Source organism: Haemorhous mexicanus, chromosome 11 (genome assembly GCF_027477595.1).
Source record: "Haemorhous mexicanus isolate bHaeMex1 chromosome 11, bHaeMex1.pri, whole genome shotgun sequence".
NCBI lineage: Eukaryota > Metazoa > Chordata > Aves > Passeriformes > Fringillidae > Haemorhous > Haemorhous mexicanus.
In genome coordinates, this window is record NC_082351.1 from 11,758,765 (window position 1) to 11,774,438 (window position 15,674).

General features: G+C 38.4%; 1 protein-coding gene across 4 annotated transcripts in view; it reads right to left on the reverse strand.

Moving 5' to 3' along the window:
* Positions 1-2,284: 2,284 nt before the first annotated feature.
* ARHGEF3 (Rho guanine nucleotide exchange factor 3) overlaps positions 2,285-15,674 on the reverse strand; it is a 106,352-nt gene continuing 92,962 nt past the window's right edge. For all 4 annotated transcript variants that reach the window (XM_059856416.1, XM_059856415.1, XM_059856418.1 and 1 more), the window contains 9 exons: positions 15,021-15,128; positions 9,913-10,083; positions 8,121-8,183; positions 7,726-7,822; positions 7,550-7,626; positions 6,895-7,152; positions 6,558-6,728; positions 5,393-5,579; positions 2,285-4,450 (listed from right to left, as the gene is read on the reverse strand). In XM_059856416.1, the coding sequence (XP_059712399.1) occupies positions 4,140-4,450; positions 5,393-5,579; positions 6,558-6,728; positions 6,895-7,152; positions 7,550-7,626; positions 7,726-7,822; positions 8,121-8,183; positions 9,913-10,083; positions 15,021-15,128 (1,443 nt within the window). In that variant the 3' untranslated portion in view covers positions 2,285-4,139. The remainder of the gene's footprint in view (positions 4,451-5,392; positions 5,580-6,557; positions 6,729-6,894; positions 7,153-7,549; positions 7,627-7,725; positions 7,823-8,120; positions 8,184-9,912; positions 10,084-15,020; positions 15,129-15,674) is intronic.

Sequence of the window (15,674 nt, forward strand, 5' to 3'; positions counted from 1 at the left end):
TTACAATTTAAATAACCAATTACTATTTTACTTTCTCTTACTACTGTAATGATGCAAAACACATCTAATTTCTTCAAAAGCTTAAGGAGCTAATTTTGTGCCAACTAAATTTCAGGTTCCAGGAGAGCAATGATAGAAGAACTGTATAATTAATCTTTCTTCCTAGACCATGCAAAGAGAAGAATCTTTGGAAAACTCAGAAAAAACCCCCAATTTACACACTTGGAAAGAGCTTTCGTATAGTTTACCAGCCATGGAGAAAATATGCCTATGATATTAAAAGGTGAGACAAAATGGGGCAGTAGTTGACCTGGCTCTGTAAAACCAGGAATTAGTAGCAGAAATTCACCTAGTACTTTCCTTTTTTCCTAACAAATGTGATCCTCAGGTAAAAGACTGAGAATATCTACTTGTATTTTTGTAATACTTTCATTTTATTATTAATACATGTAATATCTTAAAATATTTTAAATTTCCTGTAATCAAAATCAGCTGTGAAACTGCATTATTTCCAAGAGATGGCAGCACCAACCTGTAGAACACATTACAGTATTTTAAAATCAGTATTCATTAATAAGCATTAAACATGGAAGAGTTGCTCATTCTGGATCTGAAACCCCCTTTTAAAAGGAAACAAATCATCTTCTATGTTTGTGGAACTCTGTTTCAGACTCTGTTACATACTGGGAATCAAGATTTGTCTAAGTGCCAAGGCAGTGTCACCATAAAACCTCATTTTCATCAAAAAGTGCAGTCCATTAAACTGCTATCTGAAAGTTCTGATACAGCTTTCAAATTCTGGAAATTCTGTGAAACTTAAAGCAACCTGGTTCCCACTGTCACAGAAGCATTCCAAAGGCAGAAGCCTGGTTCAGGTGGGTCATGCTAGACAGGAGAAATACCTTTTGTACCCTGCAATTTTGGCCCTATTCTTATCCAGATTCTAGCAACTGTTCTTGGCACCGAGCTTCACAGATGTCAAACTTACAGTCTTACAGTTCCTGGTGTCTCATTACAGACCCTGTGTTCCATCGTCATCCTGGCTTTGTTCTTTTCAGTGCTGCAGAGCAAATCTAGGGAAACAAAGGCCACAGACAGTTCAATTTTGTGTTGCAGTCTCAGAGGACCCACACAGTTCACAGAGTCCCAAGGCCATTCTCTTTGCTTACCTTTCCTTCTCAGTCAAAACAATTTCTGCTTTTACCTTTATGGCTTCTGGTCCATCAGGTCTTTCATAAGCTACAGCTACACTGACTCCTCGTCAGGAGCAGAAGAGCAGACAGATTTGCCACAAACAGATGGATCTGCCCCCTCAGACCACTGACATCCTGCTCTTGAGAGCAGGACAGCTTGTCACTCACCCTTTTCTCTGAGTGGGAGATGCAGAGTTTGTACCTCAGGTTTAGAGGTGTCTGTATCCCTCTCCTCATTTTGCCATCTCCTCGTGGTGATCCTGGAAGCACTTGACACCTCAGGCTTTTCACTCACTGCTGCAACCTCAGACTCCCCTCTGGACACCAGAATTACTGTGACAATCACTTGAACGTATTTATGTATGCCACTCTTCCTCTTTACTTCACACTCATAATTTTACATTTTACCCGTCCTTTTTGGTACATTTTATTGTCCAAGCCCTCCCCTCCACCACCATCCTCCTGCCACAATCAAAAGTCATCCTTTCAAAAGCAGGGGCATTTAAAAAGTGCTAGAACTAAAACAAGCTTACCAAATCCAGCATGATAACAGTATTCTTAAACTGGAAAGCTTAATCCTTAGGGTGATTTGAAGAGAAAAACCCAACATCATTAGGATTAGATCAATCAGTAGCTAAGTGCAGGTTGACTACAAAGCACAACCAAAACACTTGCACTCCAGAATGCTGAACAGTGAGGGGGTGGCTAAACTATAGTAAACAAATGTAAATTAATCTTCTGAGATTCCATGGCTGGTTGGAATACCCCAAAATTAATTTCAATTATTAATTGAGACCCACAAGGAATTATGAGAGAGAAACTGATGACAGGACAGTACATTTTTGTTCCACCTACTTACTAAATTAATTATGCCATACAGAACCTTGGGGAATGTGGTGAATTGAGTGTAGTTACTTGTTGCTGTTACTCCTGTGCATTTAGCAAATTAGATCCAAATATGAACCAATTCATAAGAAAAAAAACACAAGCTTTGGTCAATTACATTAAAGCCTTACTGCATGTATCACTGAAATAGTTTTGTAGTCTTCTTCCACAAGCCAACCAAACCAAATAAAAAAAAATAACCAAAATGGTTTAATGTAATTTATTTGAAATGCTTCCAGAAAAGTTTAAGGCCATTAATAAAAAAAGTCAAAACACACATTCGTTCTTTCTTCTCTACCTGAACATTTTACATGCTTTTTGCTCTTTTTCAACATTTTTGCTCAACAACTTCCCTATGCCTTTTCTTTTGCAGATTTTTCCTTTCATCTTCACTCATTCAGCTCTAAAACCGAAGCAGTTGAAATAAATTACAAAGCCTGAAACAGAAAGAAAATCGATTTTTTTTAAAAACTATAAATACAGAAATATGTTCTATAGGGTAAAAACGTCATTTTTTAAAAAATAAAAATACCTTGTTTTATATTGTTTATCATCTTGTCACACTGATTTCGGTAATGCACATCAGCATATATATATGTAAGATAACTAGTAAATTTTATGTAAACTTGTAGAACACAAGAAAAAATATTTTTGGCAATAACTTAGCAGTTTTTCTACTTTTGTTGTTACAAGTACTTTGCACAGGTTATCTTGTGTGATACCAAGAATCATTAAAATTTTTAATCTATCATTTTCATAGCTTGCCATACAGCACTGGCATGATTTCTTACATTAAGAAATAAAATACTACCCAGGGATTCCTGAAAAATAACAGGATGATCACTATGTGTTTTAGACTGCATTTAGGTGCCTCATCTGCTTCTCATCATAATGAGTAGGTTAAATCAGCCACCAGAAAACACAGTAACATTTCCAATTACAGTATGAAATGAAATACAACAAAAACTTTTAAAACAAAACTTGAGGAAAGTAAAAAGGATGTAATACATCCTAAAGGACAAAAAATTCCCTTTTTGTTTAAACTCTCTCTACATAATCCCACAGGGTATATATGTAGAGCACCATTTGTATAAAATCATCACTTAGTTTTAAAAACCAACTACATGTAATTGTAAACAGACATTTACAGAACATTAAACGTTTTAACATTAGTGGTGCTTAAAACCAACAGTGGAGGTCAGTGGAGTGCAAAATGCTGAAGAGGGCCTATTCACAAGCAAAAGCTCCTTTCCATTCTTATTCTGTTTGGGATAAGATATATATATATGGCACTGAAAGCAAATTACCAGCTTATTTACAAACATCCAGTATTCTCAGCATTTCATTTAATTCAGTGCTGGCTGTAAAGGTTTGGTTGTGGTTTTTTTAGTTGATTATTTTTAGCATTACATTCTTTGAAAAATAAACCATCTTACTATGCTGACCATTTGAAATGTCCAGATTTTAGTAAATCTGGCTGCTGGATCTTAGGACAGTGCTTCATTTTGAAAAAAAAATCCCTAAAGAGTCCCTGGTTTCATGGCCCGCTGTTTGTAGTTCTTGCTGATTTAATACCACAGGAGTTTGGATAGCTTATTGCAAGATAGTTTTCTTTTTTGTTCCAAGAAACTACTTTTTCTTTCCATACCTTTAAGAAAATATGGAATTTCAAGATGATAAGTTAAGTCCACATCTTCAGCTGCCCCCTTTAAAGGGCAAATAAAGTACTTAAAAATTAGGGAAAGGTTATTTATGTAATGCATATACAAACAGTAGTTTAGAGATTTTGTTTACAGCAGGACATTGAGAATAACTGGTCAAGTACCTCTTTCATCCACCTTGGGTGTTTATGGAATATAATCACAGGACACGAGTTGCAAGAGATTCCAGCTTATACAGATGGGCAGTTACAGTACGACACTCACAGGTACAAATACAAGAACTGCATTGACATTGTCACAAAAAACATTCTAAAAGTGCTTCTCCGAATGGTTCCATGTATGGAATGCAAATACTGTACAGGTAAGAGACAGACTTTCTTCCAGGAGCTGTAAGTTTTTGTCAAACATTGGTTTCTATTTGCTTTTGGCTCTCCCAGGAGTTCGTCTGCTCCATGCGCTCGCAGTCGGCGCCGAGCTCGCTGGTGTCCATGCTGCAGTCGGACTCACAGTCCGACTGCTCCATCCGCTCCAGGGCCTCTCCGCGGGGGCAGCGCGCCTCCCGCCCGCCCGTGCCCGCGCACGCTGCCGCCTTCTCCTTGGCCTGCCGGATGCAGTTCAGCCACTGCTGCTTGTTGAAGGAGTCATTGGCTTGGAGAGAGTGAGTCTGGCTTTGGGATCCATTTTTGAAGCTGACTCTAAAGAAGTTTTTGACTGAAAGAAACAATACGTATCAAACCACTGAATGCTTCGGCTGAATGGATTTTAGAATCAAAGAATATATTTAAGTAACAAAATCTGCACAATTTTTGCCTTAGGGTCAGACAAGAGCATGTCAGACCAGAGAAAAGCATCTGGGTATCTTCTTCTTGTTGGGAAAAGACCACAGAACACTACAAGCACTTCTAGTAACTTCATATTGCTGGATTAAATAATTTTGGTTCTGCCATGCATGAGCTATCCATAAAGCTTAAGGTGAATCAGCAAGATTAAGGCTTCTCCCACACTTTAATGCCTCTCCTCCTACTTATCTGCAAAGTGAATTTCCAGAACCTTCACTGAATGCAGCATCCTTGTGCCAGCCAAAGACTGCCTCATCTCTTCCTTTCACTTCACTTATAGAGTGGATACATACAAAAACCCCTTGAAGTTTTGACCAGATGAGATTTAAAGGACCCTTGTAATAGAAAAAGCATCTTCCATAATATACTTAACTGGAAGGACATAAACATGAATAGCTGCAGTCTTGACCCTAAGTACTACAGCTTATCTACCAGCTTAAAGAGTTACTGAATAGCAATCAGTGTCTCCAATACAAGGAAAGGCAAAACAGCTCAAGATTTCAAAATACACTTGCTTATAACTTTGCCTTGCAAAGTTTGCAAAACTGCAGTTTTGCCACTCTAGTCTGTATGTTCTCCCCTTCTCAATTCAGTACAGGAGCAGGCGTGTGGAGAAATTCTATTACCAACATAGTGAGCTTTGAGGAAGAATTGAAAAGAAACAACTTAGAACGTAATAAACTAGTCTGATACAAAATTCAGTATGCTGGATGGAGATAATGTTAATTTTAGAGACTATTCCTATGTCCCACTGGCTGGTATCTCACAGTTCTGATGACCCTACGTGAGCAAACAGAAGAAGCTGTTGCCATACTTCTCTCGTTGTTGCTGAAGGCCCCGCGCAAGGAGCCGCCCAGGCGCACCTCTCCGTCCTGCAGGTCCTCCAGCAGCAGCTCCCGCACGGGAATCGGCTGCCGGTACAGCTGGTAGCACAGCTGCTCGTTGTGGGTCACGGCCCGAGTGATCACCAGCACCTCTTCAAAGAGGAACACATGCAGTTTCTGTTAAAAGATTCATAGGTAATACAGTGTTATTCCTTTCTTGAAACATCATTAAACCAAATGAAACAAAGTTCACCAGAAAGATGAAAATCGCCAGTTTCTTCCTGGTAGTTTGGTACTGAACTACCTGCCTGACCTTCATCAGTGAGCCAGGAAACAGCACCTGTTTATACACCTTCCCTCTCAGCTGTGTGGTGAAACAGGACCCTTCCACTGTATGCATGCTCCATAGAAGCAGTTCCAGAGCCGCAAAAATGCACTGCTTACTTTGTTACTTTCTAAGATAAATTTTCCCTAAGTTTTATTACTTCCATAAGTGTCATACTTCCATTAGTGTCAGTCAAGAAAAAAGATCTTTTTTTCATTGTTTATCCATTCAAAAGTTCTGTTTAACACTGAGGGGAAAAAAGCTAGGAAAGACTTCTCTTCTACTAATAATTTTTTTTTTTTCTTTTTAACTAAAAGCTCAGTTTGTGAAACTTAACAGTAGTGCAGCATCCCAAAGACTGGAATTCAAAGCACCAAATTTCTCTAGTCAATAAATTAACCTTGATCTCAACAAAGAATCAAGTAAAGCATTTTGAATAACTACAGCCTTTGACAAATGTAAAGTTTGTTGGTACATTTTTGTCTATAAAGTACACACATTTTGTGTGTTCTTTATAGACATTAATATCACATGTCTGAGACAGAAATTTAGGGGTTTTCCCTGCAAGTATTGAAATTGATTAGATTTGCAATTTATCCAGGATACTTCTAGGCTCCATAAGAGACAGAGATACCTAAAATCTTATCTCCCTATACAGACACTTAATTACAAAAAAAAAAAAATTAGTGTTATATATAGTAACTAATATTTATCAACTTCCTTTGTATTAGAGAGTGATGTTTCTCTATGTGTGCTCACAGCTCTTTTAGCTGTCGTGCAAAATGAAGGAATCTTTTGAAGTTATTTATGACAAAATATTTATTCCTTACCACTCCCCTGTTGTTCTTCAGTTCCCCATGACAACAAACAGCACGTGAATTATCAATCAATGAATCCCTTTGGCCTTCTTCGAGATAAATAAGTCTCTCTTTGTAATACTGGCATTCAGATTCACCAGTCTTTATGTTGATTTCAGCCACAATGCCCTGAATTATATTTATCTGCAGAAATACAATGAAAACACATGATTTTTAATTACACATCCAATATTCAGCTGTTCATATAAACATGTGTCCCTTTTTATATTTTATGTAGTTTTCCTTAATTCACTAATAAGCTAGAACTGCTAAAATCTCCTAAAAAACCCCAAACCCAACAGTAACTCACAGCTTCTTCCAGATGCTGTTGATCTGGATGATCATTTGGTGTGTGTCTTAAAATTTCTCTGAGCAGTAGTGGGTATTTCACCAAACGGCTTCTGGGGATGTCAAGGAAGTTCCAGAGGTCCAGCTTGCGGCTGAAGGGAGACTCCAAGCAGCGCTGCAGGAAATCCTGCACTCTGTGGTCTTGTTTCTTGTGGTCCAATAAAGCTTTGGCTGCCACTTGATTGCTGCAGTAGCTGTCATAGGAGTTCAGGCATGGCAGCTGAGGAAAGAATAAATTATTCTGTAGCTGAAGCAAAGCACAATGTCCTGCACTGAAAGATTCAGGTGATTCAGGACATCAGAATTCCTGCTGAGACTCCTTTAGCTGGAGATTTATCCACAGTTTATTGATGTCATGTTTCCAACAAATATAACCTTAACAAGGGTCCTCAGATCACCTTTTTCAACATTTAAGTAATTTAGAAGCACTTGCTCATCACTCAGATCCTACAGATCTCTGTTACTATTGCAAAGCATTAAAAATACAAATTACTTAAGACTGAGCACTATTTAGTGGAGATAACACTAGAACACAGAAGCCTGGCTTTCATTATGAATGGAAATAAAAGCCTAGGAATGAGTAGTCCCAAACCTGGCCTTTTTCACATCAGCCTTACCCAACCCACGAGGATGTGGCCAACATGATCTGTTGATCCATCAGGTTTCCTAACTTCCTGAAGTCGCCTAAGAAGATCTGAGAGGGAATAGAAAAAAAGAAGAGAAACCTCACTTTAATAAACCTGACTAAATCTATGTGCTATAATTATGCAGGCAATCACTATTAAAGTTTTACCTTCATGCAAAGGAATTAGAGAGTCCAGTGTTCCAAAAATTTGGTTCAGCTCTTGCTCTGTCATTATGGAAAGCTTAAGCATTGGGTCATGATAAGCCTGAAAAGAAAAACAAACATTTGTGGTTTGTTGGTTGCAAAATTAATTATAGAATTTAGTGGTGTTTCTAACTAAGTTTCATAACTATATATTAAACTATCAATTTCATATTAAAAAAAAAAAAAGGTAGCACTCTTCAACTGTTTCAGAAAGAATGGGAAGATTGAAATATGTTTTGGATTTTTTCCTCTTTTACTGTCTTAGCAATTATAAAAAACACAGATTGTTTTAAATGTTTTATGAACCAATTAATACTCTCTGTTGTGTTTTGGTTTTTGGTTTTGTTTCTTAAACAGACCTTTTTTGCCAACTTCAGATCTTCTATCAGGTCTTCTTCTCCCTGGGAAAGTTCAAAGATAGCCTGTAAAAACAAAAAGACAAATATTAGAAAGTATCTTTATTTAATCTATGCTCCACTTCCTGGGTTGATGTTGTATTCTGAACAGCTGTCTTAACACCATCTTAACAGCATTTCTCTGCTAAATCTACAGAAATAAAGTAAGGCTTTATTCCATAATTACAGAATCAAGTGCATTGTTTTTTAAAAGTTATATCAGAATGTTCATTAAAAGCTAATCTCAAATAGACAAAGAATTTTTTTTTTCCAAGGGATGTGTGCCCAGATGTAGGACACTACCTTCATTTTTGTGGTGTTTTGACTTCAACTTAGCCACTTATACAATTGCTTGTACAGGAGTTTTTGTGTTTCATTTTAGCACATGCAGTGGCAGAAGATACAGGGGATTCTACGAAGTAGGAGACAGATCTTACATAAAGCATTTTGTGGTACTGAGCACTTTTATTTTGGTACCAGTTCATTTTTTGTTACAAAGGCTGAGCTCTAGATAACTGTTGGCTGATATTAGTTACTCCTCTTAAAGCACATTTGAGACCTTAAAGCTGGCAGATTAAAAATAACACCACCCTAATTCACTGGTTTATCAAACCCCCATTGTTATTAACTTTTTACCTCCTTAAACTGGGGTACAGGAAGAGTTAAGGACATTTTGGGCTGGAATTCCTTGCTTTACAGTCAAAGCTTTCAACCAGTATAAATCATGGAAGCCCATTCCCAGCAGGAGCAGATTCCTGGGGCTCAGGAACATTGCTGCCAGGTTTGCCCTAGTGCAGCTCATGGGCAGCAGGTCAGCTGTCCCAGCAAAGCACACAGGATGGGAACAAACACACAGCAGAACCCTCCTACTAAACCTGCTGGGACACAGCTCACTTATTTGGGCTGTAGCAAGGATCCTGGCTCCTGCCCCCACACAGCAGTGACTGTGCCAACACTTTCCACAGTTTAGTTTTCAGTAAGCTGCCTTTGAAGTTCTCAATTACAAATTTATTTCCTATGAATTCCTGTACAATGTTAAAATTTGCACAAGAAAATGCTTGACACTACTGTTGTTTGATTTATGACTCAGTCCCTGAAATATTCCCAGGGAGATTGTTACAAGCTTTGTTGATACAGCTAGAAATTTCTTTAGAAAATAAAAATACCTTGATTCTGAAGGAGCTCTGTGTTGACTATAATATGAACTATTTAGACTTTGTCTTGTCTGACACAGTAAAACTCCTGGCATGCTTCTGCTTTGCTTTGGAAGACATTTTTTGATCAGTGTGTCATCTGTCTAGCACTGGAAACTTCCTCAAAGACAGCCTTTTCCAAAAGGGAAACGATGGTGCATGTTTGTGTGTCTGTATCACCTGATGAACACCTGTTCCAGGCACAGCATGCTCACCTCACATTACTAGAACAACAAAATGAAACACCAAAATATCAACCACGACTACAGAAAGTTTCAGAACATGTACACGCATGCAGCCAGTCACAAAACATCTCAGTGCCTTTGGGTTTGTTAAGGGAATAAGATGAGCTGGATTGAACAAAGAATACATTAAAATCTAATATTGCTTGAGTCATGAAGACTAGAGGTGGAATTCTGCTTCTAGAGCAGGGACACATTTGAACTGCAGGCCATCTTCAAGTGCTGCCCCAAAGCCTGTGAGCATTCCCAACTCTCCGCTTTAAAGGCAACTTTTGAACGTGAAATTTATGGTTAAAAACATATCCATATCGACATCTGTACCTCTTGCCTCTTGATTTCCTTGGATGTAAGCATGTGATTGACACAGACATCAAAGGTCTCACTCCAGAGTTTGCTGTCCCTCCTCTTGGTGTTAGCAGGGGGCACATTGCGGGACCACGGCCGTGGGCTGAACAGCTCCGGGCGACTCTCGCTGCGGAAACTGATGGAGCGCTGGGGAGAGACACGTGGGTTTGTGTTACATCAGCTCCAGGTCACACCCTCACTTGGCTCATTTCTAAGGTTCAGTACAACAAACAAATGTTCTCTGATCAGTTTTTCCTTTGACTTTCATAGCAACACTTAGTAGCAGGAATGCAAGAGAAATTATTTCAATGTATTCTCATGGAAGAGCAGGACCTCCATTCCTGCAGTGAACTCTGTCCGTGTCCTGTCCTCAACATGTACAAAACTTCTGCAATGCATTCCCATACAACAGGCACCAAGAGTGCCCTAAGGGGACAATGCAGAATGGTGCAGCACACTAAACTAACAGAAGTGATCAAATACAGAGTTCCAGTTCAGTGAACAGACAGGAATTACTTGTACATTTCACTTCTGCTTCACCAACAATTTAGAATTAATGCAAATATTAGACACTCTAGCACTGTCTACCAGCATCTCTGTATCTACTATGTGGTCTAGTCCTAAACTTCAATAAAGCCAATTTCAATTTTAAGAGAGACTTGAGAGTTCTAATTGCCTGTAAACTCTTAGAAGGACTTCAGGCTAAGGATGGATACTTTATGCTCTTAATATTCTATTTTGAAAAGGTTTCTTTTTTGCTTCATTAAAATGCAAGGCTTCTTTTTGAGGTCCTACCTCTGAAATGCTTAAACTATCTCACATAGTTGAAATACTCTACATTTTTATTGTTATCTAAAACCTGCCTTACATAACAAAATCATCTTTCAATTGCCTTGGGTAAGAATATTTAAAACAAAATAAATTCTCTCAATTTCCAGGTTGAAAGCAGCATATACAAAAGACAATATTTTAAATTCTTCTCTTAAGATAAGAGCCCATGAAATGCAAACAGACCCTATAAATACTGTGGGTTTTACCATACCAGAAGACATGATATAAATAAAAAACCTGTGTTTTAACAGAAGCCATTCTGAGTTGTACTTGGAATTGACAAAGACCTTAACAATAAACACACATACTCCTCCTTCCAAAACTTTGCAAGTCAGGTGCTAGTCTTCCTTCAAGAGTTAAGAAGATACAGAAACACACATGAAATTACATGCTTAATTTCACTTGTTATAATGAGGAATCATGGGGCAAACTCAAACTAGGCAGTATTTTGGGAAAAGTGACCTTTCACATGCACTGAGAGAATGTTCCTCCCTGCTGCAGGAGAACACTCCATACAATTCTCCACAGCCCTAAACTGTCCTCATTGGGCAGAAGTGGCACAAAGAGGGTAAAAGACTCAAAATGAAACCAAACTCCCCAAAATCCTGCTTGTTTGCTTAGTATCCTTGCTACCTAGACACAATGAGTATATATTGAATTGATTTCTCTCATCCATCAGCCCTTTCATGAACCATACAAAGTGTACCTTGCTTAACAAGTGGAATATTAGTGGAATACAGCCCTAAACTGAAGTTCTACCAAAAAATTCCAAAAACAAATTTGAAGATACTCTGATGCTATCTTTGCTTTGTACTTGTCAAGAAGGAAAAATTTTAAAAAACCAAAACAATCAGTCATGTGATAGAATCTCATGAAGGAACTGCAGGAATGTCAAAAGAGCATTTCTACATCTCCAGTCTTTTTAAAATAGTTTCCTATAAGGAAGTTTCTGGCTTCCTTAAAAAATATGTCCCAAAAACTGCTTAAAAATTATGGCCTTGTGGGATGATTAAAATTTTTATGTAATTCCAAAAACTGAAGGAGTTGGGTAAAAATCCATTCACAACCCCTCATTTTGTTTACCACACTTCTCTTGTGGCAACACATTTCCCTGGCTGTTATAAGACTGTTTCTTGAAGGGTCTATGTGTTACTAATGTTAATTAATGCAATTAAGATCCCTTAATTAGAGCTGCAGTAAAGCAAACGATTTAATATACTGGGCAAAGACCACTATTGATCAAAGCTGTGGCATTCAGAACTGATATTAAAAACAATTTCCTTCAGGATTTTTAGGAATTTTTGGTGTCCTAAGACAGAAAAAAGTAATTTGGACTCCCTACTTAAATTCAAGACACACTGATTAAAATGGAACTTGCAGAGGAAGCCAGCCAGACTTCAGTTTCTTTCTTCAGCATCTGCTGGAGTTCTTTTTCTGATCCTGTTTTCTGCTTTAAGCCAAACAGCACAGCTGTGAATAAGGCAGATCATCACAATCATTGGTGTAGCTTGATGGAGACTGGAAATACAGCTAAATAAACTGTCTTCCCAGGTGGGTTAACAAGTAAGAATACCTGCTTGGCTTTAGGTCTCCTGCAGCTGCACAGAGTGTGCCTGCCAGAGATGAAGCTAACAGCATTTTATTAGTCAGCTGCTATACACTGCCCTACACGACAGCAACACAATGACTACAAATAGTCAATAACAAACAAACCAACCAACCAACCAAAAAAACAAAAAGAAGGCTCAGAAAGAAAACCTTAAAGATTTCAAATACTTTTCACTTGGAATCCTTATGAAACAAGTATTGAAAATAAGTGGAAAATTGGAATAAAGTGAGGTATACACCAAAAAAATCAAATATTTCTATAATCAATAAAATATGCAAAACATAAAAAGTAGCCAAGAACATATCTTAAAAAAAAACTACACAAATGCCAGACAATTTTTTTTCCTCATGCTAAAAGTCCATTGATGTCAAGTCATATGTACAGAGGTAAGGAAAATTACACACAATAAGTTGGTTTTTTTTTTTTCCTCTTGCATGTATCTTGCTTTTAGAAGAATATCTAAGAAGGTTTGTTTGAAATGCCATAAAGGAATCTCAGAATTTTCTAACTAATTTTACTCATGCTGTTGGAGTGGGCTTTTTAGATGGATGTTCTGTTGACTTTGGTTTGTTTTCTTCCAGGGGAAGAAGTTGTTTGTTCTGCATGTTGTGGTGATGACAGAAGTTTTCTTCATTTTACAGACACAGAACATCTAGCAGCAATGCAAGAAGAAACATGGGTTTTGACTGAAATAACAATGAAAATACATAAAAGTTCACTCAGTAAGAAAAATCAACTTTTTTTTTCTTTTTTACAGGAGATCACGTGATGAAAAGAAACCTATACTGTTCCTAAGACACAGTGACAGCTGTGTCAAAACATAATGAAGTGAAATAGCTATATGTACTTCCCAGAATGTTTATAAGTAATTCCAAGTGGGACACCTGAGCACAAGGTCAGTCTTCTTTGTCCCTGCTCTATAGCTATTGAGAAAAGCAGATAAGACATCAATTTACAGCTGGGACATCACCAGCAGGATCTGGAGAACGTAGAAGCTGATTTCTCATCCCAGCTCCTTCAAGCACGTAGTTAGAGGGGATGATATAAATAACATCACTGTTTCATCTGCTAATTAAAATATATTCTTATGGCAGTATGAGCAGAGCAAAACAGAAATGCTTGCAATAGTAGGACTTGCAACAAAGCTGTTATTTTCCATCCTATTTTTGTCCAAACTTACCCTGAAACACATTAATATAGTTCTCATTTTGGGAAGCTGCTACTGCATACATAAAAGGATAGTTGTTTTGGACAACTTTATTAAATACAATATTGTTCTGGGCACTGCATTGTGCAGTCCCAGAGGCTTTCACTGCAGAACAATAGCACAGGTACCTAAATGGGGCCAACAGCTGCCTAAGGCTGTGGAAAGGGAAGCACCCTGCAAGCAGCAGTTTGGCCAAAAAAATAAATCCTTTTCCACACTCCTCACAACTGGAAGTGATGTGGCCCTTCCAGAGCTGAGCCAGTTTCCCCTGGAGGCAGACTGGCAGACTCTGCAGGAGATTCACAGAGCCCAGGGGATTCAGGGAGCTCTGCTCCAGTCACACAGACCTCACCTGCACCGAGCCAGGCAGGGTTGCAGACATTTGGCTGATCCTCCAACCCCGTGCAGAAATCTGCACTTTCAATATCACAGGAACCAAAGACAGGAAAACCAATGTCAGAAAACCCTGTAATATGAATTTTCTAGGTAATTACAACTGCAGAAAAATGGAGTTCTTTCCCATGACTTTTTATTTCTCAATAGACTCTGAAGTTTTATTTCTTTCCTCCTTAACAGGTAACTTCAGTAAAGCTCTAATTTAGGTTATTTTGATTAAGGAGCATTTCTAACACATTCAAGTTCCTTTTACAGTTCCTCTCAAAGAAATTAAGCTTGTTAAATAATTATTTTTAGATCTTTGACACGCCTTCTAACATAAACTCTTTCAAAGAGGAAACAGTGGCTTTCTGGGCCAGACCCAGAGCAGTGCTGCAGCTCCCTGCTGTCACTGTAATTAGGAGTTGGGCACCCCAACACTTTGCCATCTCTAGGTCTGAAGGCACAAATGCTTTATAAACTAAAGTTTCATTAGTCTCCAAGTATGTGTAACATTACATTCCTAATCTGTAACATAGAAACTGCATTTAAAATTTGTCAGCCCTTTATTAATTTTCATCATCACCTTCGGAAAATGACTTGGAAATTTCCGATTATTCACTAACTCTTTTGTTTAGTTAAGGTCAAAGTTCATTCTACAGGAGGAAATTTAGCAGTCCTACCTGACCAACTATACCAAAAATAACACTTTCAAAGAAACCAACCAACATTAAGAAAAAGCATTATGGAATACTCTCTTCATCAAATTTTAAAAGCAACTGTAAACCTTTAGCAAACTATTTTTTTATGCTACAGGTGGAATAGTTTTCTTCCTGGTAAGTGAAAAACATTATTAAACAGAGAAGTGGTTTTTTTCTGAGGTGAGAGTTGAGAGTTTTAAGCTGAGTGACCTTGTGGTGACAAGGTGCCTAAACCTGTTTGGCACATTGCAGTGGTGGGTGTCCGTGTGCATCCCCGCTGCAGGAAGGCAGCTGCAGCTGAGTGGGAGCCCAGGAGCTGCAGCTGAGTGGGAGCAGCAGCAGCAGGAGGTGCTGCCCTTACCTGCAGGGTCTGGCTGAAGCGCTTCAGCGGAGTGGCTCGCACGGGCGGGATGAGGCTGGCCAGGGATGTGACTCTGGAAAGAGGCTTGACCCGTTTGTTACTGGGCTCCTGCAGCACAGGGAGGAGGAAGGAAAGGAAAAAAAGTCAGCAGAGTGTGAGCATAATCAGGTAAAGATTGCTAACAGTTCTGCTGATTTTCTTAAGAAGGCATTTGTAGCAAGAGTGTTTGCAAACCTGGTCTATCATTAGGGCAGTAAATAAACAAAAGCAGTTTCAAATCTGACAGTGACAGATTGCTCTTGGCTGGTACATACAGGTCCTGGAAACAGCTGAAAAATGTAATGATGGCGAAGCTGCCAAGGCCGGGAAGAGGGGAAGGGAGGCAAAGAGAGAGAAAATAATTTGATTGTTTTTACTCATTCTTAGCAGAAAAATTTTCAGCAGTTCTCTGCAGCTAATGCACATTATGATAATCTTCTCACTGAAAGGAATGCTTTCAAATATAAACAATTCTGTGTGTGCCTTTGCTTCTGGCACTGTCAGCATGTGACTCTATTCAGTTAAATGTATTTTCTTCGAGAATATAACATTTAGACAGAAATCATTAACTCTTATTGTCTCTGAATGCATGGTGTTATGAAAATACATATACAG